Here is a 24,869-nt window from a genome sequence, read left to right as displayed (position 1 = left end):
CATGATGTGTTGTGGATCATGATTGTTACATAGATGGATAAATTAGAGATATTCTCAATTCTCTCCGAATTCAATTCTGATAGGGCTGACGTCAAGTTCGTCACCGTATAATAACTCTGGCAGGTCGTCGTCTCGTCATCGACGAAATAATTCATAATTCGAAAAAAAAAACGCGAGCGTTGTTGTTATTGTTGTTTTTTCGCAATAATATCTCAGACTGATATACGTTTTATGCGGCCTAACAACAAATTCAATGTCTTTACTTCATAGTACTCCTTAAAAACACAGGAAAACAATTCCCGGATATTTCCAAGCTGCCCAATATATTAAAAGTACGGATGATCATCCTGCGACTTGCATAAAATGTGAACAAGTTTGACTTGATCTAATTTATTTATAAATTATAATTAATAACATTTTTAAAATACTGTGTGCTTAAAACGGTTTGAATTTTGAAAGAATTTTAGACATAAATATGTAAAATATTTTTTGGAGTATCTATAAGGCCGTCTACCCCTAGAAAGTTCAGAAATATTTTGGAATTACATTAATAAATTTCTGCTCTGTGTATCTAAAGTTCCACAAAGAGCAAAGTTTAATAGCCAAGCAGTGTTGATAGACTCACACTCAAATCTCAATCAATACGCTCTCCCGTGAGAGCAAACTCATTAGAGATCTGCTTCGCAAATCTCACGCTTGAGATTTTGATGCAAAATCACTCAATCAACCCAAACCGTAAAAAATGATTCAGTCGCAAAACCCATCAAAAACTCGTGAAACTCGAATGTTGTTGTTTACGTTAGAAAGGATTACTATAATTTTACCAGACTAACAAGAAATGATTGCCGTGTATGAGTAAACTGTGGAAATACGAGACAATGAGTCAAAAAGGTGAGCCAACTCATCCGTGATTTTTTGACTGCTGAGTTGCGTGATGAAATCTCAAGCGTGAGTTATGAGAAATTGAGTTTTCCACAACACTGGTTTAGAGTACATAAAGGACCTTACTGTTTATTTGTTCATCGAAGATGAATATGATGAAATTTGTTGAGAATGATTGGAAGAATTCATTGTGAGTCTGCAGAAATTCATACAAAAACTTGTCAGGGGCCTCATAAGAACTTCGTCATAGTCAAACTAGTACCTTTATCCAAAATAGGCTCTATCCAGAATCAATTTCATAAATAATCTCAGATATCTACCAAACGGAACTTTTTTTGAATGAGTCCAGGATTTAAGAAGATATTTCTCCCAAGAAATAAGTCATTTTTTTCGCTTAACTTTTTATCAACTTCTACGAATATACTAAAAACTTCAGAATCAGCCAAGGATCTTTTCTAGATTCCACTAAAAACCTTATTAGCAATCTACTAATAACAATTTCAGTGATCTCTCAGAAAAATCTTTCAAGAAACTGGTCAATTATCGATTTTAATCGCGTTAGGATTCCAGCAAAAATTGCATTATAAATTTGTCCTGAATTTGAATAGAAATCTAACAAGAATCTCGCCAAGAACCTTGCCAGGAATCATTAGGTACCCTTCTAGATATGTTTCATAGAACTATCTTTCTACCATCTCACCAAAAGCAAGTGCTAGTAGGAAATACGAGTGGTAGGCAGATGTTCACCTTCTGGAAGATATTTCGCCCGTAATGCTTGAAATTAAAAGAAATCTGTAGTCTTATGTTTGAAATACATATTTTCCCGGGGTTGTTCTTTTCCGGGTATTTCCTATATTCCATATGTAATTCCGGATATTCCGGATGGATGGACACACTGCACAGACTACAAAGAAAGCTACTCGAATTCAACACTGATGACTCATCATAAGCTTTCGTTCCACTACACCACACTACACGCAACTGCCGTGCTAAACACCTCTCGATGACGTCATCAGTCGCTTCAGTGATATTTGAGATTATGCTTGGCTTAGTACGTTATAGAGTGTTCCGCATAAAACTGTAACGCTTTTCAATCGCGTAGCTATTGCAAATCCTCTGGTACCCATTCTGGTAATCCATTCTTTCTAACCGTAAGTTGCATCATGGAAGAATAATATTTGCCACAGCCACTTATCTTCCGGCACGTGTTGATATTGCTGAATTATTCAGACTTTTCTCCTAGTCACCTCTCTTGATCCGAAAATTGTCAAGAGTTGTGCTAGGTACTCGAGAAGCGTTCATCATCATGGCAACACACCAATCGAGTTCGACACGATGAATAGATACGAATTAGACAGTTTGCTGCCTCAAGAGCTGGGCTTTGCCAAATGAGCGGCTTTTCGTACATTTCACCCCGTATAGTTGGCGTCATCATCTGCTGCCGCGATTATTTGCCGTGCTGATTCAGACGTTTCAACCGGGGCCTAGAGTGCAAACAAGGAAAGCCGCAACGCGAAAACATCGGTAAGAAGAGACACGGCAAGTCAGCGGAAAATTGCGTGTGAGAACACCGGAATATGAGTAACAACGTTTGGGTTGAGTTTTAGCAAACGATGCGTCGTCGTCCAGTTTTGCAGGGCCATCGTCATGGGGAAATACCTTAGGCCGGCATTGGGCAGGCAAATCATCTGTCCGCAAAGGTCATGTGTCCTGCAATGCGAAAACCACCCACCGAAACGAGGGGTGGTGTCAAACATCATGTTGCAACCAATACAAACTAACCTAGGTCAATGTGCTGAAATCGGTTGCAACAGCAAGCAGCATCAACGAAGAGAACAGATTGCTTCCGGCATTTTCGTTCTGCTGCTGCAGGGCTGGCAGCAAATTTCTTTTTCGAGACTTGGTCACTACGTTAATGTAAGTCTCTGAAAAGTCTCTTGTTAAAACAAAATTCTCTCTAAAATCAAGTCTTTAAATTAAATCTTGACCCAACATTCTGGTGGCTTCAGAGAAACCTGCAGATACTCTAACTCGATGTGCTTCTGGAATGTCTTCTCAGATTTCTCGAGAAAAATTATCAAGATTTTTTTGAATAATTTCTTCAAAAAATTCTTCTGGAATACTTTTGAGGACTCCTCCACGAATCACCTCAGAAATTATTCTTTATATTGTTCCGGCTCACCCAGTAATTCTTCCAGCGATTTTCAAGGGATTCTTGGAGGAGTTTCTCCATAATTTGCTCCAGAAAATACTTGAGCATTCCGAAACTACTAATTCCAGTACATTCCGCATGGATTACTCTAAAAGTTTTACCAAGATTTTGTACCAAAGAAGTTTCCACTAATTCTTCCACTGATTTACTATAGGAGATCTTCCACATATTCTGTCGAGAAAATTCACAAGAGTCAATTCCAAAGTTTCAGATTATAAATTCGTTTAGGCTTTTTTAAGACATTTTACCAAGAATTGCTTCAGGAGTTCCTACGTCGATTTTTCCAATTTTTCTTCCAGGATTTTTTATAGGAATTCCTTCACAATGGTTTCTCACAGGGATTGCGCCAAAAATTTAGCAAGGATCATTCCAGGAAATCCATGAAACATTTTTGAACTGGTCATGAAACTTTTGAACTCATGAAAACTTTCAACAGTTCTAATTCTCATACCAGCAAATTATACAACACTTAATCCAAATTTCCTGGAGAAACTGGGTAATTCTTGAGAAATTTCTAAATAATACCTTTGAAAAAAATCGGGTGCAATCTTTTGAGCAATTTCTGAGGTTATCCTTCGAAAAATTTCAGGTTGAATATTTGAAGGTGTCTTTTACGAAATTCTTGGACGTATTTCTTAGAAAGTCTGTTAAAAATTACTTAACGAACTCCTAAGAACTTTTAATTACAGATGAAAATTATTGAAAAAAATCATTGAAATTAAAAAAAGTTAAAAAAAACCTTAGTGAATTGCCTGTTTTTCTGATAAATCCGTTCATTTACATTTCGCCCGTTACTGTTCTGGTTTCTTTTCGGACGTGAGGTCTCTAAAGTTCCTATTTTGCAGACTTAATGTCGCTACCAATCCTGGCTACAGAAAAAGAAAAACAGAAAATATACGCCGGCGATAAAATGTTGTATAGTAGAACACCCGGCCGGTGAATGAGAGTTTTACTAGTTGTTTGACTATCGACTAGGAAAGAGAGAGTAAGAGAGTGAGATTGCACATGTGCAGCAGCATCCGGTGCCCCTGCTGTTCGTTCCGAGGAATGCAACCAGATGATGTCGACGGCACTAACACTAATGCTAAATATTCAACTGCAGCCGGTATCAAACCAGACGCCAACTCATGATTTAATAATAATTTATTGACTAGTCAATGACTTTCCCTTCTTTTCGCATGGGATGAACATTTCAAACCAATTTGTCGATTGATGATCAAACTTGGACGTCCGTGTTGGGACCGAACTCTGGCAGAACAAATCAAAGTTTAAAATTGTCCACCGACTCACTCGTAAATGTCACAATTAGCTCATCAATCAAGTTCGTGGCTTCCGATTTCGAAGTAGAAAGAAGCAAATCGATATCATCGCAAAATTTCATCGTGTTTGTTATCGGTTTCATTTCATTCATGGGGATGTTTCATAACTTGAAAGTGATGTTTGCGCTTGGGATGATAACACCTCGCACATTTAGCGGCATTTACCCCTTATCTTATCGTGAGCACAAGGAACCGAATGTTTGGAAACTCTACTGATCGCTTGATATCAAGAGGGTATATAGTCGACGGGTGGTAGATAAAACGACGCTTTGGTAGCTTCACACTTTCAACACACATGCGAAGTTCAGAGAAAATTAAGTGAGTGTAACGTTTGTCGTGATTTTCTGGACAGATTACATTACTACAGCGAAACCGGGTGCAGACCGTGCAATGATATCATTGAGCCTTTTTTTGGAAAAAAAAACGATGTTTGCATATTTGGCGATGGAATTATTTTGTTCTACAACATGAAGAAAATCGTAATTATAATACAAAATTTGCAACAAACTAGGTAGAGTAAAGTGGGGCAAAAGTTCGAGTGGGGTAAGAGTTTCTTTTTAAGATTTCTAGCTCAATTCAAAACTAATCTTATAAATGCAGAGGCGTCCCGTGAGGAATTTGATTACCTGTGCACTGACTCGCACAAACCGTTTATTTTGAATTATAAATACGAATTTTTCAATTGATTTTTTAAAATGTATTTCAGCTTAAACTGTAATTTCTTATTATTAACACCTTAAAATGTAATTTACAATACTGTATGCAATCTTGAAGTGTCTGGAAGCTATTGTATTTGTTGCTTATTGGACGTATTTTTTGTTTGTTTTCTTCGTTTCAATCACTAGTTGTAAGTTTTAAGAATTTTGGATGATTCCAATATACAATGTTTAGGGAAAAGGAAAATTCTCAAAATTTCGCTGATACCAAGGCGATGAAAGAAAAATTTTGCGTATTAATCGCGGTCCCATAGTTTGATAATATTTGACATAAAAATGTATATTTACAGTAAAAATGACCTTTATATGCATAAATTTCAATCATTTTTCGTATTTTGCGAACTGAGATAAGAAGTTTAATATCATATTATCAAATTTAAAGCAATAAGAAAGACGTTTAACTTGAAACTAAACGATTAGCACATTTTTTTATAAGAAACTCGGCTTACAAATAAATAAACCATTCTTATGAGCAAAAACCTGAACTTTTCTGACATCATCATATAAACCTTCAGAATTCAACTATTTACGCGTTATTTTCCAAGTTTCGCGATGAAGGATAAATTCCGTGGATTTCGTGGCTTTCGCGAAATTCCGAATCTCCATCATTCCTAACGTTGTTATTCTATATAATAATTCTTATTATTTACAGCTTGTCAATTGTACCACGATATCTTAGCTTTTTGACGATGTCCAGCGCTGGTACATCTCTTTGTATACTTTTGTGGATACATCAAAGCTTTCAAGTGAAATGATGACTGACTGTTGAACGCTGAAACCCACTTTACGCCCACCGCAATTTATCAGTTGCCGGTCTGTTGAGCAAGAAAAACTATATTCACACATAGTTTATAAATCAATTCAAAGCCACATGAATTTTGTGTATTTAATAAGATAAAACATAATCAATTTGGCCAATATGTTTATAACATATAGTATTGGTTCAAATCAATATTGCGCCTACTATCGCGCGACACCCGGAAGCTCCATGCAACATACATACACACAAAGCATGTATGGCGTTGACGCTTTCTCTTCCAACAGCACACGTCGTGACTCCAATTGCGCGCGCTTTCTCAATTCTTGCAAACCAATGCGAGCGTCATGGGCAATTTCTCTCTCGGGTGCACAAATTGGAGTGAACCAGATTTTACCTATACAACGCCACTGTTGCTCTAGAAATGTCAATACAAATCTCGCGTTGAGTATCATACAGGCGTATCTGCAGTGATCGATTTCTCTTCGTCGATTCTCTCTTTTGATTAGTGCACGAAGTTCAATCGATTTTGGTTACATTTTACGATGTAACATGATGAAGGACAATGAGTTTTTTCTACTGAAACGAAAATAGCAGTCCAAAACAATCACCCGGCTGAGTAATTGACCAAAGAGAAAATCGATGAAGAGAAATCGATCATTGTAGTTACGCCCTTATGATACTGAACGCGAGAAATGCACATTCCTGCTGTGTCCATACACGCTATTTTCGTGCACAAGAAAGAGTGCACGACTGAAATGAACATTCTCTGCAATACGATGGAGACGCATGGCAGTTTGTCTTGTTTGCTTCGCTGTTTTCGCTTGCTGGTTGAGCAGGACCATGGGGGGGAGAATCAAACGGTTTGTTCACTGAGGGCGATGGACCAGTTGAAGGTGAAGAAATCAAACAACATTTTCAAGCAACTACACATTATGAATGTTGGAAGTATTGAGAATTATAATATATATTTAATTTGTTAGTTTGAAATCTTTGACTGTGCAGTGCACCAAGTGCACCTTAGGACGAGACGCCACTGTATAAATGTCATGGTGGTTCGAATGCTATTCAAGTAAGAGACTTTCACTCCAAATATCATAAAAATCGATTGAGATTTGCAAAAGTTATGGCTATTTGTTGTTTTTCGACGTAAATATTGTAATTTTTGGTCAAACTTTCGTTGCATGGAACCAATTGAAGATAAAATCTTTTTCAATATTTTATGTAAGGGCGTTTCTAGGCCTATAATAAGGTTGCTTTGAGGTGTATTAGTTTTTGCATAAACGCTTGAAAACAATTTTTGGCCCATAGTGGGGCAAAAGTTCGAAACAGCGGGGCAAAAGTTCGACCCATGTATAAAATCACGGAAAAATTTGTAAATTGCCTAAAACCCACATATTATCTTCAAATTTTTTTAAGTATGTCTGATCGTGTGAAAATTGTCACCAAAATTTTACATTTCCACTTAGTTTTGCGAAAAACTGCTATTTTTGAGTATATTACAATTAACTCGGTTTTGGGCATATTTTTTATGAAAATTTAGTGTGTATTTTTCGTTAAACTTAAGTTTACGGCTGGTATAAAGTATGCCTGTCATAAAAGTATCAATATTTTGTGTTTTAGCCAGCGAACTTTTGCCCCACACTAAATTCGATCTCTTGCCCCACCGGTGGGACAAAAGTTCGGATAAGACAATCAATTTTGAAACTGTTATAACTAAAAATGAGTAAATATTTTGACCAGAGGCGTCCCGTGAGGAATTTGATTACCTGTGCACTGACTCGCACAAACCGTTTATTTTGAATTATAAATACGAATTTTTCAATTGATTTTTTAAAATGTATTTCAGCTTAAACTGTAATTTCTTATTATTAACACCTTAAAATGTAATTTACAATACTGTATGCAATCTTGAAGTGTCTGGAAGCTATTGTATTTGTTGCTTATTGGACGTATTTTTTGTTTGTTTTCTTCGTTTCAATCACTAGTTGTAAGTTTTAAGAATTTTGGATGATTCCAATATACAATGTTTAGGGAAAAGGAAAATTCTCAAAATTTCGCTGATACCAAGGCGATGAAAGAAAAATTTTGCGTATTAATCGCGGTCCCATAGTTTGATAATATTTGACATAAAAATGTATATTTACAGTAAAAATGACCTTTATATGCATAAATTTCAATCATTTTTCGTATTTTGCGAACTGAGATAAGAAGTTTAATATCATATTATCAAATTTAAAGCAATAAGAAAGACGTTTAACTTGAAACTAAACGATTAGCACATTTTTTTATAAGAAACTCGGCTTACAAATAAATAAACCATTCTTATGAGCAAAAACCTGAACTTTTCTGACATCATCATATAAACCTTCAGAATTCAACTATTTACGCGTTATTTTCCAAGTTTCGCGATGAAGGATAAATTCCGTGGATTTCGTGGCTTTCGCGAAATTCCGAATCTCCATCATTCCTAACGTTGTTATTCTATATAATAATTCTTATTATTTACAGCTTGTCAATTGTACCACGATATCTTAGCTTTTTGACGATGTCCAGCGCTGGTACATCTCTTTGTATACTTTTGTGGATACATCAAAGCTTTCAAGTGAAATGATGACTGACTGTTGAACGCTGAAACCCACTTTACGCCCACCGCAATTTATCAGTTGCCGGTCTGTTGAGCAAGAAAAACTATATTCACACATAGTTTATAAATCAATTCAAAGCCACATGAATTTTGTGTATTTAATAAGATAAAACATAATCAATTTGGCCAATATGTTTATAACATATAGTATTGGTTCAAATCAATATTGCGCCTACTATCGCGCGACACCCGGAAGCTCCATGCAACATACATACACACAAAGCATGTATGGCGTTGACGCTTTCTCTTCCAACAGCACACGTCGTGACTCCAATTGCGCGCGCTTTCTCAATTCTTGCAAACCAATGCGAGCGTCATGGGCAATTTCTCTCTCGGGTGCACAAATTGGAGTGAACCAGATTTTACCTATACAACGCCACTGTTGCTCTAGAAATGTCAATACAAATCTCGCGTTGAGTATCATACAGGCGTATCTGCAGTGATCGATTTCTCTTCGTCGATTCTCTCTTTTGATTAGTGCACGAAGTTCAATCGATTTTGGTTACATTTTACGATGTAACATGATGAAGGACAATGAGTTTTTTCTACTGAAACGAAAATAGCAGTCCAAAACAATCACCCGGCTGAGTAATTGACCAAAGAGAAAATCGATGAAGAGAAATCGATCATTGTAGTTACGCCCTTATGATACTGAACGCGAGAAATGCACATTCCTGCTGTGTCCATACACGCTATTTTCGTGCACAAGAAAGAGTGCACGACTGAAATGAACATTCTCTGCAATACGATGGAGACGCATGGCAGTTTGTCTTGTTTGCTTCGCTGTTTTCGCTTGCTGGTTGAGCAGGACCATGGGGGGGAGAATCAAACGGTTTGTTCACTGAGGGCGATGGACCAGTTGAAGGTGAAGAAATCAAACAACATTTTCAAGCAACTACACATTATGAATGTTGGAAGTATTGAGAATTATAATATATATTTAATTTGTTAGTTTGAAATCTTTGACTGTGCAGTGCACCAAGTGCACCTTAGGACGAGACGCCACTGATTTTGACACAAGTTTGTTCAGCAAAATTATAGCCAATATGTTGAAGGTTCATTGTATGGTATTTGTTTTGTTTTAACTGCTACTGTTTTCCAGGAAACTTTGATTATACCACTAAGGTCGAACTTTTGCCCCACCTTACTCTAACACCTGTCACCTACAAATTGCAAAATATTGACGAACTTTGTTGCAATTATTTTATTTTTTTCTAAGTTTGCACCGATTCAATTTTTAGGGCTTACAGCAACTGAGTATCTAAAAAAAATGTGAACTTAAAAGACCATGTGCCTGAAAAAAGAGACCAAATGCCAATCAAAAACAGGCTAATCAGGAAACGAACAAAAAACAAATTGAGACCAAACAGAAACTATAGAACGCTTCAAATCTGTTATATTTTTATAGACATATTGTGTATTTATTTCACTACTGGACTGCGAATTGCGGCCTCATAAGTGCGAAAGTGTGAATAAAAGTGCGGGATTGCATTGAATCCTGCTGGTGTCTTCAGAGCACTTATTCTTTGATTTACGAAGAATAAGTCCCCCGAAGACACCTAACCGATTTGATGCAATTGCGCACTTTCATTAGCGTTTCCGCACTTATAAAAACTTCTGCTATAGTCCAGTGGTGAAAGAAATGCGCAATACCTAAGATTTTTTTTCAGAATGCATATTTAATAATTTCTTTATGGATTCCTCGTGACGATGCTATCCTAGGTATTTTTTTTCATGATTTTATCCAGCAATTCAAGCGGAATTTATATCAGCCATTTGTCCAAAGTTTCCTTCAGACATAATTCAAAAGATTCCAAGGATTATTCTACCTTCAAGAATTCATTAGAATTTTGTCTAAATATGCAGTTATCTTCTTCTGTATCCAATGATTCTTCTATGGATTTTCCTAGAAATTACCACAAGATATTATACGAAAAAAATTTCTTCAGGAAGTTCTCTAAGGATACCTCCAGGAATTATTCGAAAGATTCCTCTAGGGAAGCCATAAGAAATTTGTGCAGGAATCGCTTCTTGGCAGTTTCTAGAGAAACTACCAGAGGAAGTCCTCTAGAAGTTTATCCAGGAATACCTGAGTGAAAAAACGGGAGATGTTTCTAGAGAAAATAAAAAAGTAACCCGTAACAAAAAGGTTCACTAGAAAATTTTAAAAACCTTCCGATGAAATTTATTCAAAAATTTGTATATGAATGATTGAGAAATTAATGGAATTGCCACCAAGGATTCCATCTTAGATGTGAAGGATTTTTTTTATAATCTTCAGGAGTTTATCCAATTGAATGGTAATTTACTAGAAATTCTTCCAGGAATGTTTTCCCTATAGAGTATACTTCAATGGTCGTAAGTTACTTCCATTGTATTTTTCCGTTTTAAACCTGTTCATTAATTGAATAGACTCGGAATTCCAAACCCCAACCCAATTAAGCTAAAAACAAAAAACTCACCTGTGTCTCATGCGGCACCCAGACGAGCCGCTTCTGTGTCCACTCGGCTTGCGTGGCCGGATCGTTGAAGGAGTTGCGCTCCACGGAGAGATACTTCAGCTCCGGGTCGTTGCGATCCCGCAAATCATCTGCCATCTTTCAATCTGTGCTGCTGTCGTTGGCGATGATGATGGTGGTGTTGGAGGCGATCCTCGACTTGACCGTGGTCAAAGCGACAAAATGCAACAATAACAACAGTAACAACAGCGAACAACGAAAACTTAAAACTCCGAAAAGTCGTGCTTGGTCTTCGAAGTTGTGCCTACGACGGGTTTCTACGATTCTTCTCCTTCTCTCTGGACACTCACTTTCTGCGCGCTTTCCGGGAGGCTCACAGGCACGAAAACAAGTCACTGGCTGATGTCTTCTCCCTTTGGGGAGGTTTGCTCACTTGCTCTTCCTTGATTCGGGTGTTTCTCGCGCACTTTAGGTTTTTTTTTGTTATTCCACCAGAACTCTTATTTCTTATTTTGCTGTGTGTGGCTCGTTGCCGTTTTCTTTTCGATTTTCTTTCTCCTTGTGTCTTCGTCTTCTGTTGAAAAAGAATTGAGTAAAAAAACCACACAAATGTATAACAATCGCGCACTCACTGACACGCTGGACGACGTCTGGAAGATTTTCCAAAAGGCCGACGACGACAACGAATACGGATTATTGTGGAGTGGTAGATAGATCACTTTTTGCCCGTGTTTGTGTGTTGGTGTGGGCTTCTTAAAGATGTTTTGTTTGTTGACTTGAGTTTGAAACTTTTTCCTTTATTACTATTGTTGGGATGGCAGAACCTGACTAATATCCAAAACAGGTTGCACAGGTTGGGAAAATAAACGAATTGTAATACTAAAGGCACTTGCGGTTGCGTATAAATACTGAAACTTAACAGACGGTAGAATGTGCGTTTGGCGAATAAAATAATCACGTAACAATAACACGAAATAAAGAATGTTTTTTCTCGATAAATAACACAATTAATCACGAATTAAACAACGAACTGAAACTCGGAGTAGTGGAAACCCGGATCTTCTCCGAAGCACAGAAAGATTAATACACAGCTCAGCTCTTCTGCTCTTTCGCGTCCAACACTTGACGAATATGTACACCGACTGTTAACAAGCGAGGAGTGTCTCTGCTTTGCGGCCGAGTTAACCAACAGAGCTAGAGCTAGCGGAAAGTTAATACGCGTCGTCTAGGTTGTAAGCTTTTGGTGCCACCACCAAAGTCACCGTGTGGGCTTAGGAGAGGCCTAGGGTTTGAGAGTGCAGAGGTTTCTTCAACACACGAGAGGAGAGCAGAGTGACTTCTGCTCGGTCACTTGGCACTTATTCAACTGAAATTTAAAATTTCCGACCCGACAGTTTTTCTTCTGGCCAACTGGCTCACGCATACTAAGTGCTCACGGCTCGGGATAAAAAAGGGTGGGTTGGGTATCCATCCATGCGATATCGTGCCGGGGAGCGACCGCGACCGCGACCACGACCGAAGCAAAAGCGTCGTCGCATTCGTCGTTCAAAGCGCTGCTTAAAAGAGACCCCGCGCGCGACGATGATGACGAAGACACTCGGTGACAGTGTGTGATAGGGAGAGAGTGAGAGCGAACCGCAGAATGGGTTCGCTCAGCTACGTGGGCAGGGGCGTGCCTGGGTTGTTAAAGTTTGCATTTTATCCCACTTTTCGTTGAACACATTTAGAGTGTCCATCCCGGGACAAAAAATCCCGGGATTTGACAAATTTCGGGATTTCCCGTTTCCCGGGATTTTATTTCTGACATCCCGGGATTCCCGAAATGTACGTAGAATTTGATGAAAACCACTAAATATCAATGAAAAACAATGAAAAGCATAATGAAAAAGAGAATGAACGAGTAATTATTTTCATGAAAAGATCAATTTACCAAGAGATGGTACACGAATTATGTCACGCTAAATATCAACTCTTTCTAACAGCCTCCCCCCCCCTTTTCACGGTTTTTGATAAGTCCTCCGAAAATTTTGTAAGGCTTATCACGCTTTGCTTGACCCCCCCCCCCTTGAAGCGTGACATAATTTGTGCAAGAACCCCAAGTAAGAAACTCATATTTTAATTTGTGTGCTTGCAAAGTTTTAATAAATTTAGATGAGACTGACATGCGATTCACGGCAGTAAACTTCAGTCAATTATTTTCAGTAAATAACTTTTAGCATGATCTACAATATCTTCAATGATCTTTAATGTCTTTAATCGTTTCTTTTGTTCTGAAGTTTTTATGACTTTTCAAATGTTTGAAGCGAATTGCTTTAAAATTATGACTTAAGTTTTTATCATACTTCCATTCACAAATGTTATAGAGAATTTGAAAAAAAATCCATAACAAACCCGTAATTAGTCAAGCTAAGTTTTGATTTTTGTTAGGTTACTTCATCAGAATAAGAAAGTCTTATATATATTAAAGTTAAATTATCTGTTTGTTCCATTGAAAAAAATGTTTTGTTAAATTTGTACTTCCATTTCAACCAAAATGCTAGTTTTATTGAAAATTCGATAAATCCCGGGATTTCCCGGGATAAGCATTTATTTTAGTCCCGAATCCCGGGACGAGCAAAATGGCCAAGAAATGGACACTCTAGACACATTTGAACTATATAACATGTTTTAAACCTTCTTACACCCTGCATACTTTTTACATTCATAAATTAAAAAAATGCATTTTTTCTTTTAAAAAATAAATGCATAAGATTTTTTTCCCGGTGAGAATCGTACTCACGACTACCCATTCGCTAGACTGGCGCGTTACCAACTACGCCACGAGAAGACCACGTTGAAATGGTGGTTACCTTCAGCATTCATGGCTGCTTTCCAGAGTAATCCTTATCAGAATATCAGATGATGGCTGCTATTCAGCAAGACCAAGCTGAGGGTCGTGGGTTCGAATCCCACCGGTCGAGGATCTTTTCGGGTTGGAAATTTTCTCGACTTCCCCCCAGACAACCAAAATGTACGTATAACGAAATCACCTGGAGGCTTTGTATGTACAACATTTCACTTATAAGATGTCGCGAAAAGGCCTTCACGTACAAAAGTGGAGGCGATATGCGTGCATATGTTATGTGGTGAATAATAACATACAATGCGAGTGTATAAATATTCCACCGAACTAACCTGTGATCTTATGCGAGTTAACTTATGATAACAAATGTCGATTTGACAGCTGCTACGGTTTGATTCGACTTACTTTGTACGAGTATACGGGACGAAACAAAATGTACAAATGAACTCAGAAAAGAAGTATTTTATGCGAGGAAGCTCATCAATCTGACGAGTTTATCAACGGTGTTTTGCGAGTTTGATGTAATTAGTATGAATAAACGAGTTGTAACATGAACTTTCGTGCGATTTCTGGTTGTCTGGGCCCAGAGCATAGAGTATCTTCGTACCTGCCACACGATATACACATGCAAAAATGGTCATTGGTACAGTAAGCTCTCAGTTAATAACTGTGGAAGTACTCATAAGAACACTAAGCTGAGAAGCAGGCTCTGTCCCAATGGGGACGTTATGCCTGAAAGGAAGGAAGGAAGGCTGATGTGCTGAAACTTCAATGTCGCTATGGAGCTATCAATATCACTTTAATATGACCAACCAGAATCACTGCAGAATGAGTGATCACGTGGTAATCATCCAAGCTAATAATGTTTTTCAGTGATCAACACATAGTTTTAAATTAATCAATTCATTACGCGTGGTAAAGATGGATAAAATATGGGTGAAATTACAAAAAAAATCCACGTGCTCGGCTGAGATTTGAATCCAGGACACTTGTATGCTAGACGAGCGCTTTACCAACTAAACTACCGAGCCACTTGGTGACCCAATAACTTAGATAGTTACAAGTTTCGAACTCACATCCCCACAGTTCATGAGACCCTTTTCATAACCCACATGCATCCATCTCTCATGTATACTACACACGCGCGCCTATCATTTCAATACAAACTAAATCGTTCCGTTCGTTCAACGGACATCAAACCAACACTTAGTGGCACTCACATTACGCTTCAAGGCTCAGCATTTGTCAAAATTTTGAAAGCAATTTTCTTTCGATAGATCAACAAATCACTAAAAACAAGAACGTCCATTAGTCGTGATTATCAAAATGGAAAAACGGACATTTTTATTTCTTAAGATTTGTTGTCTATTCGGAAGAAAACTGCCTTTTTTGTTTTTGAAAATGCATGATTCTAAATAGAACCTTAACAGCTAACGCCGCTACCCACATGGCCACAAATTTTTAAGTATATATTAAAATACGCGCCATACGATAGGAAGGAACACCTTCTATAATTTTGACAAAACTTCTTCAAGGAAAATCAGAAATAAAGCCTTCCAATATTTTTTCAAAATTTCTGGTGGTTCACTAGTAATTCAGAAGTTCACAGAAAATGCATTGACAGGGCGTCCATTCAAAATCAGTTTTTCAATTCTCGGATTTTTCTAAACAATTAAAAACTGATGACAAAATAATCCTGCGACTTGATATTTCTGTTTTCGTACAAAATGGTCATGTTTAGAGGATTTTATTGTTTAAAATTATGATTTTTGATTAAATTTATAAAGTACTGTGAGCTCAAAACGGTATGAATTTTAAAAGAATTTTAAACAATAATATACAAATTATGTGTAGAAATATGAACAAAAAGATCTGGCAATCATATGAACAAATTTTTGCTCAGTGTTTTTCAATTCACAATATATTTCCACAAAACGACAAAGTTCAAAAGCCAACTCATTTTCTTTAGAGAATGCCTTCGGAATTATGCGTTACATGTGAGCCATGACTCCTATAGAAATTCCTTTGGCGAAACTCATGTTCGATCGAAGCAGAGATCTATCTCTGGCTATATCACGTCAAAAACATTTTACTATACCCCTATGAAGCTATGTATAATTTTTGAAAAATCAGTACAATAGATCCGAAAAAGCCCAGATAGCCGTAGCGGTAAACGCGCAGCTATTCAGCAAGACCAAGCTGAGGGTCGTGGGTTCGAATCCCACCGGTCGAGGATCTTTTCGGGTTGGAAATTTTCTCGACTTCCCAGGGCATAGAGTATCTTCGTACCTGCCACACGATATACGCATGCAAAAATGGTCATTGGCATAGTAAGCTCTCAGTTAATAACTGTGGAAGTGCTCATAAGAACACTAAGCTGAGAAGCAGGCTCTGTCCCAGTGGGGACGTAACGCCAGAAAAGAAGAAGAAGAAGATCCGAAAAAGCATCTTCCAAACAATATAGTAAAGATCTGGCCAAGAAATTCGTCAAGAACTCAGCAAAAATCTGCTCAAGAATACCTAAAGAACCTCGCTATTTATTTATCCATTAAAGATCTTCCTCATTTGTCGAGAATGATTGGAAAAAATCACTGTAAATCTGCAGAAATCCATACAAACCTCTGTCATAGATTAATAACTATTCAAACTAGTAATACAGGCAAGGCTTCATCAAGAATCCATATCGTGGGTAACTCCAGGAACCATGAAACGGAATTCTTAATAAATTTGCCCAAAATTTCAATAGATCTCCCAAGAAATTTGACATTCTTTTTGGCTCATCTTTTTGCCAACCGCTACGAATCTACTAAGAATTAAAAAATCAGCTAAGGACCTATTTTAGAATCCCCTAAAAACCTTATAAGCAATCTACAAATTATCTTTTTAATGATCTTTCAAAAAACTGGCCAATTGTTGCCTTAGTTCCTGTTGAGATTCCTACAAAGATCTCATTAAAAATTTACTATGAATGTAAATGGAAATCTATCAAGCATCTCTCGACAAACATTGCCTGAATTCCTTAAGGTGAAACATCTCGGAATCCAAAGATGGTCGTCACAATGGCCTTGTCACAATGACTTGTGCCCCTACTCACGTTTTCAAAAGGAGAAATAGTAGGCAAACGTTACCGATCTTCTTATTTTTTTTCTGTTAATGCACAAGGTCAAAATAAAATGCACGCTGTTGTGGGATGCTTCCTTCGCGAGATTAGTGCCTTTGAAGTTTTAGTGCAATCTCAGAAGTTTGATTCCAAACTGTTTCACCTGCTGCTTCAGATTCTCCAAAAATTTTGTTTAAGGTATCTGCGTGAACTGTTCAGATTTGAATTCAAAACTTGTAGCCTTCTGAGCTATTGGGTCACCAAGTCGCTCGGTAGCTTAGTTGGTAAAGCACTCGTCCAGCATACAAGAATCTAACCTGAGCTCATCAATTTTTGTCATTATTTATCCATCTTCACCACGTTTTATGAGTTGATTAATTGATTTTAAAATGCGTATTGGATAACCAAAAACTGTTTTGCCAGATTTGCCATTTAAAAAAACTTCTGGAAAACTCACTCGCATTAAGATATTGAAGTAATAGCACTTACATACAATCTTCAATGTAACATAAGTACTCCATTACACGGAATACGATGATAGTAGAGAAGTGGTAACTAAATGTTCAAGCAACTGGTTCACAGTAACGTGTAAACTGATTTTAGATTTTCTTTCAATGGTCTTTGACCCATCTTATTTACTTAATTCTGTGTGGATTTCATGTGTTTCGACACTAGTGTTCAGTTATCTCCAAGAGTAGCATGATTCAGGAACGTTATAATCACCTAGCCTATTGGGACGCTAATTTTACCCTGCTGTATCTCGGTCAAAAATCGCCTGATTGACAAAATGTTTGAACCAACTGACATTACAAGATCCCGTGATAACGGTTTCCAAATTTTTGTTTGGCGAAAATTCAAATTTTTGATACTAAAAATACCGAAAAAATCAGTTCTTTTGATGTATTAGCATATCAAATCAAACGAAAATTCGTCTACACTTATTACGTGAACTTATGAAATCCGTAGGATTTAAATTATTGAATTACATATAGCATAATCTGATTGGCTAGGAAGTTTTGTCGACCGTGTGATAAAAACATTCCTCACTGTACACGCCTCTGTCCGATCGAACTTTCAACCTCTCGTTATGGCTTCCCGAGTAGTTCTGTGGGAGGGAGTGATCAGCGTCACTAGTCAGCTCTCTGCGTGTAAGCTCGCTCGGTCATCGAACAAAATCAACGAACCGAACGCGATTGTGTGCTGTGCGCTCCATTCCAAGCGCGCGACTTTTTCCAAAGCAAGTCCTCCCCATACGGACAATTTCTTAAATGGAGATTCTCGTCTTGACGTAGGTACGCGACCAACACACGATCACGATCGAGAACTTATACGATTCCACTCCGTCATCATTAAGGTGGTCCATTTTTATATGAGGAGAATCAAACCGTAAAAATCTTCGGTAACACTTTCAAATTTGTGCGTTTGGACTCTTTGAAACTTACTATAAAAATTTGGGCGAAATCCGTCAACTTTAAGGGAACTAAACGAGCTCTGGTGGCAGGCTTGCAACAACACTACAGTGCAGCTGGACGTTTCGACGAAGACGACGACAGATGTTGTCGATCGGTGTGGTGAATGTGTTGAAGAAGGAGCAAATTGCGGTCTTCCACCTTTGGCTGTTCATCCCACCACAATTCGTTTCGTCATCATACGCAGCTCCTTTCGAGGAGCGGTTTACCTTTTAGTTTCCACAAAGGTATTCGCGTGATCCTGGCGGCGACGGACGATCGAAGAATGTTCATCCGCTACTCACGACACGGACGAGTAGTTTAAGGTTTGGTCTGTCAAGGGCTGTTAGCGACTGTGTGTCTTGAAAATACGTTTTTTTGAGATTTCTTGCGTGAAAAAAGGGATCAAACAGAAACCAATAAAACTAGCAAATATCAAAAGATAAGAAATGAATTTCTCAGAGAAAAATTGCTCCAAAAATTTCTCGCGTAGCTTTTTAAAAGGACCTATCTAACATTGAGAAGTTTTCTCATTGTTTACTTTCTCTTTTATCAAAAACTGAGCCACACTTTTATTGCAGCCAAGGACATAGTTTTTCGAACTATAGTGAATAACTTCATAAAAGTTTAAGTATTGCTCTGTTATAATCGAAAGAAACCAAGAGAAGTGAGAATCTCTCATTGTTACGTTGGTCCTGCGCGATTTCTCTAAGGATGTTTCTTGGATTTTTGTTTAAATTCTTTGTTACATTGATACAAGTATTACTTATCGAATTACCGTACGTATTTTTCATTATTTTCTCTACGAAGCACTAAAAAAATCAGATATTTGCTCAAAGTTTACTTCAGATGTTACTTCGCTATTTTTTTCAGACGCTCATTTAGTGATTATGTAACGGGCTTCATAAGAAGTTCCTCTAAAAATAACGATTCAGATACCATCAAGAATTCGACCTTAAATTTGCTAAAGGATAAATCCAGAAATTACCTCAGGGATTCGGCCAAGAAGTCCTTTGAAAAAAAAGTTCTTCAAAAAAATTGTTCAAGAAAATCCTCACTCCCACAGGAATTTATCCAGCTCTTCTTCCTTCAAAATTATGATTCAGGATATCTTAAATATTTCAAACAGAAATTAACCTTTAAGTCTTTAAAAATGTTTCAGTGATGGCTTCAGAAAATTCATTGAATAATTTATTTATTTTTAACTTGTAATTTTTAAAGAAGGATAAGCTTTTCACACTATGGGTGATCAGGTGGCCAATAATCTAAAAAATGTCCTGATAGGTTTTCCTTGTAGACCATTCCGTAGTAAATACTTTTTTATTTTTTATTTATTGGTGTTGGGATTTAAACCACTGCGACCATGAATTTGATCTATTGTGGTATACCCGTTTATATACGTTTTGGAGTTATGAATGACCAGTTTTGATTGCCATAAGGTTTCTGTTGCAATAAGGTTTGACTGTATCATTTGATCCTTCCATTTTTTTCAATTTGTATTAAACATTTGGATACACCGCAGAAGGGTTCTGGTCCTATGAACTGGACACTTGACCCTTTCCTTGCAAGTAAATCAGCTTTTTCATTACCTTCAATTCTACAATGGCCTGGTACCCAGTATAATTTAACCTGGTTCTTATTGGACAATTGCTTGAACAGTGTTATGCATTCCCATACCAATTTTGATTGGCTTGTGAATGATTTTAAAGCTTTCAGCGCCGCTTGACTATCTGAAAATATGCAAATTCGTGCATGCCTGTATTTCCTTCTCAGACACAAAGATGCACATTCTAGAATGGCATAAATTTCTGCAAGGAAAACAGTGGTCCATCTTCCCATTGGAATTGAAATATCCACACCTGGGCTTGTTATTCCAGACCCGGTGTTCTCATTCATTTTCGAGCCATCATTGTAGAAAATTATCGATCCTGGTGAGATATTCGGACCCCCTGATTCAGTGATTATATTATCAAACGTTCCACGAACTTTTATTACCACACCATCTGCAAACCCAATAACTTCGAAGCCTTTTTCTACTAGTTTAATGAGGAACAACAAGCGACCACAACAAAGGGGATAATACACCTCCTTGAGGACATCCCTTAGTGGTTTTTATTGTTATTGAAGATTCTCCCAATTCAGCAGATACTTCTCTATTATTCAACATTTTCATAATCCAAATTTTGATACAACGATCGAATTGCCTTTTCACCATACAATTTTTAATAAATTTATAGGACGCATTATCAAACGCACCTTCAACATCCAGAAATGCCATAAGAGCTATTTCTTTCCTGTGAAGCGTGGATTCTATTTTTGTAACCAGTTCATTAAGAGCTGTGACTGTAGAATTATTGGATTGAATCAAATTGATATTTACTGATAGGATTTCTTTGTAAGTATTTTGACTTTATGTATTCGTCTATTATCTTTTCCACGATTTTAAGCATTGCAGATGTTAGACTTATTAGTCTAAACGATTTTGGTTTTGTTTTGTCTCTTTTCCCTGCTTTAGGAATAAAGGAGACCCATGTTTTAGGTATATGGCCAAGACATAGGCTAGTTTTGAAGATAGTTGTGAGAGAGTCAAGCAGTAGTTGTCCACCCTTCTGTAGAAGTGCAGGGAAAACACCATTTCTTCCTGGAGACTTGAAAGATTCGAGAGAATGCACTGCCCACTCAACTTTAGATTGAGTAAAGATAGTATCCGGTAGATTTAAGTTGTTGCCTGTAGTCCTATTAGGCATAGAGTTTTCTCCAACTTTATCACATTCTCTATTATCACTCATTACTAATCTTGATCCTGGAAAATGACTTTTCATCATTATTTAAGGTGTTTCTTTTGTATCAACAGTAAAACCACCGTTTATTTTTATTTATTTTTTTTTTCAAATTTTCCAGCCCATTTGAATGGTCTTTGAAAAGAACATTCTGTAATTTTGCTACATCCGGAGTTTTTTTATGTTTTCACAATAGAACTTCCAGGTTTTTCTACGGGATTTTCTTATTTCTTTGTTGTAAGTTGTAAGGGCCTTTTTGTATTGGTCCTATTGCCCAGAAACTTTTGCGCGGTTGAAAAGCTGCCGAAATTTTTTCTTTAAGTTTTCCACAAATTTATTCCACCAAGGAACATCTCTATTAGAGCATTCTTCCACAACTAGTTTCATACGCACGAATAATTTTTCCAGTTATGTTTTCTGCAATTTTGTCTAATTGTTCTGTTGTATCTAAATTGTCATTCAATAAGATATTATTGCTTAAATTTAACATTTATTCATATTTCTCCCAGTTGGTATTCCTAGGCTTTCTGTAAGTCACTTTGATTTGTTTGCTGGCTCTGTACTCAAACACTATGTGTTTGTGATCAGGTAAAGATTCTTCATCTGAAACTCGCCAGTTTTTGATATTTGTAGAAATTATTGAACTACACATAGATATGTCCAATGCAGGGCCCAGATAGCCGTAGCGGTAAACGCGCAGCTATTCAGCATGAGCAAGCTGAGGGTCGTGGGTCCGAATCCCACCGGTCGAGGATCTTTTCGGGTTGGAAACTTTCTCGACTTCCCAGGGCATAGAGTATCTTCGTACCTGCCACACGATATACACATGCAAAAATGGTCATTGGCACAGTAAGCTCTCAGTTAATAACTGTGGAAGTGCTCATAAGAACACTAAGCTGAGAAGAAGCAGGCTCTGTCCCAGTGGGGAAGTAAGGCCAGAAAGAAGAAGAATATGTCCAATACTTCTTGTCTGTTTTTTGTTGCAAATGTAGGCTGATTTCTTTCGTTACATAAATCGATGATGTTCGAAGATATGTATTCGAAAAGGTCTTCGCCTCGTTTATTTATGTTGGTGCTTCCCCAAACTGTGTGATGGGAATTAGCATCGCAGCCGACAATAAAATGTTTATTATTACTCTTACAAAATCTTACGAAAGCTGCCAATTCAGGAGGAGGTACTGTGTCCACATCCCCAAGAAAATATGCAGAAGCTATACAAGCTTCAGTTTTACCCCGGGCTGTGGAAATCTCCATTTGAACTGCAACTAAATCTTTGGTGATAAATTGTGTCAATGGTACGAATTTAATTCCCCCTTTAAGTAATAGTGCTGTGCGCGGTCTTGAACTGCGTTCATCAAAAATAATGTTACCTGTTTGCATAGGAATTCCAAGAACGTGGTTTTTATGAGCCCAAGGTTGTATAAGTGCTACGCTTAATTTTTCTTTCATAAACCTCAGACAGAGGATTCCAGTCGCACCCTTAGCGTGATGAAGGTTTATTTGTATACATTTTATGTTCGTATCAATTTGCATATGATTTCTATTAGAAGACATTTTGAACTCTCATAGTTAGACGTTTTTTGAATACTTGTATTAAGTATTCCAGAAGAGCGAGATATTTTGCAGTTTCATTGATACAGTATGTCAAAGTTAGAATTAAGTATACGTTGAATGAAATATACTGCATAATCCTAATACATCAAAGAGATCTTTGTACACTGTTAGAAAGTTTACTAAAAAACAGTCTCAGAAAAAATAAAATGAAATGACATTCGTACATAAGTTCGGGGAAATGTGAGGACTACACTGATAAAAAAATCCCAAGTTGTCCCAGGCTAAAATTTATTTTTAAGGGTATTTTAAGATGTAAACTAAAGGATCGTGAATAATTTAGCTGCACATATTTGCAGCTAGAAATTATTTCAGAAGATAATTGAATATCGTAAAATGATTATTATCATAATTACTATGCAAATTCCCAAAATATCATGTGATTTACCCTTTTTTGGGATGTACATAAAAGAAGCAAGCCGAATGACGTGAATTGGTGTCAAATTTTGAATACGTTAGTGTCTGATTCTGGAAATTAGGATCACAAATTTCCATCGTGTTCGTGTCTTTTAACACGAAAAATTATATTTTTTGTTCAATGCATCTTTCAGGACACGTTTTGTGACGTTCCATTACTTACGTCATATGTCATTCAGTCATAAGAATTACGTCCACAGTATTTATTTATTATTTTCAAGAATGTGTATGTTTTAAAATTTATAATGGGTTCCTTGACGTTAATCGCATAAGTGTCCTATATGCATCATTAGTGACAAAACTCATTACTCTACTATAGACCCTATTGAAAAGTTTGTCTAGAAAACTTGTTTTTCAGAAATAAAACATCAAGTGCTTATCACAAAACTCATAAATACGACATGCGACGCCAAAAATATGTTCGCACTCTAGTATTTATGGAAACTGCCCATAGTGCCTCATTGAGACCATTCATACAACGCAAAAATTACTATTTAAGGACTCCTCCCTCTCCCACGTAACAGCTTTTGTATAAAGAGAATCTGAAAAGTAGATTAGAGTATTCCACCTTTTGATTCCGCCCTTATTGTATTATCTTTTGACAGATATGCATATTTTGACGACCACTAGTGTGAAATTACTCAAGAAATATTTGTAAGAGCTGCAGGATAAACTGATGAAAAGATTCCTTGGTAAATTTCTGGTAGAACGTAATGAGGAATCCAAAGTCAAATTAATTGAAGTATTCCTGAATGCTATCATTTAATTTAGTAGATTTTCTTAAATTCCCTTGAAATTTTTGGAGCAATTCTTAGGAGAACTATGAATGGTCTGGTGAAATAATAGAAAAAAACGGTGTAAGAATTATTGTAGGGCTTCTTAAAAAAAAGCTTTTGTTAAAAATTCTTCAAAATCTTTGGAATAAAACATTGTGAATTAAAAGAGCACCTGCACAAATCTATGGAAGATTCCTCAGAATAACAGGAGAAATTAGTTTAAGCGTTTGCGGAAAATATCTGGATCAAATCCAGGTATAATTTTTAGAGAAACTTCCAGAGTATATAGTTGGAGGTTGTGGCATAGAAGTGCTCAAGGATTTCCTGGAGCAAATTGTGGAGGAATTCCTCAGAGTATGTTGAAAAACTGCTTCAGTAAATGCTCGAACTGATGGAGTAATCCATAGAATAAATTCTTGAGGAATTCCTGAAAATATCTCTGGAGAAATCACTCAAATAATTCCTTAAGCTTCCATCGAGAACGATAAGCAGAATAACGAAAATAGTGATTTTAGATACCATTTATGTTAATATAGACACATTTGAGATCTTCTATTAAAAATAAAGATTTCTTATAGACTTGTGTAGAATAATATATATGTCTCGAAAAAGAGACCTGGTAGCAGCCCTGTTTCCATCTTTTTGACATTACGTCCCCACTGGGACAAAGCCTGATCTTCAGTTTACTATTCATTGAGCACTTCTACAGTTATTGACTGAGAGCTTTCTTTGCCAAAGTTGTCATTTTTCCATTTATATATTGTGTGACATGTACGATGACATTATATGCCCAGGAAAGTGAAGGAAAATTGCATTATGAAACCACCCGAGAATCGAATGGCTTTGCTTTGTAACCGCGGACGATACCACTAGGCTAAGGAAGGTTTACTCTGTCGGGTGTAG

The 24,869-nt window shown here is 37.0% G+C and overlaps 1 protein-coding gene across 1 annotated transcript in view; it reads right to left on the bottom strand.

Moving 5' to 3' along the window:
- LOC5570505 (myosin heavy chain, non-muscle) overlaps window positions 1-12,365 on the bottom strand; it is a 167,865-nt gene extending 155,500 nt beyond the window's left edge. The window contains exon 1 of the mRNA XM_001659142.2: window positions 10,996-12,365. Within this exon, the coding sequence (XP_001659192.2) occupies window positions 10,996-11,130 (135 nt within the window). The 5' untranslated portion in view covers window positions 11,131-12,365. The remainder of the gene's footprint in view (window positions 1-10,995) is intronic.
- Between the last annotated feature and the right edge of the window lie 12,504 nt (window positions 12,366-24,869).

The sequence above is a fragment of the Aedes aegypti genome, chromosome 2 (assembly GCF_002204515.2).
Source record: "Aedes aegypti strain LVP_AGWG chromosome 2, AaegL5.0 Primary Assembly, whole genome shotgun sequence".
NCBI classification, from domain to species: Eukaryota; Metazoa; Arthropoda; class Insecta; order Diptera; family Culicidae; genus Aedes; species Aedes aegypti.
Note: the sequence above shows the minus strand (reverse complement) of the source record. Positions and strands in the feature narration are given on the sequence as shown.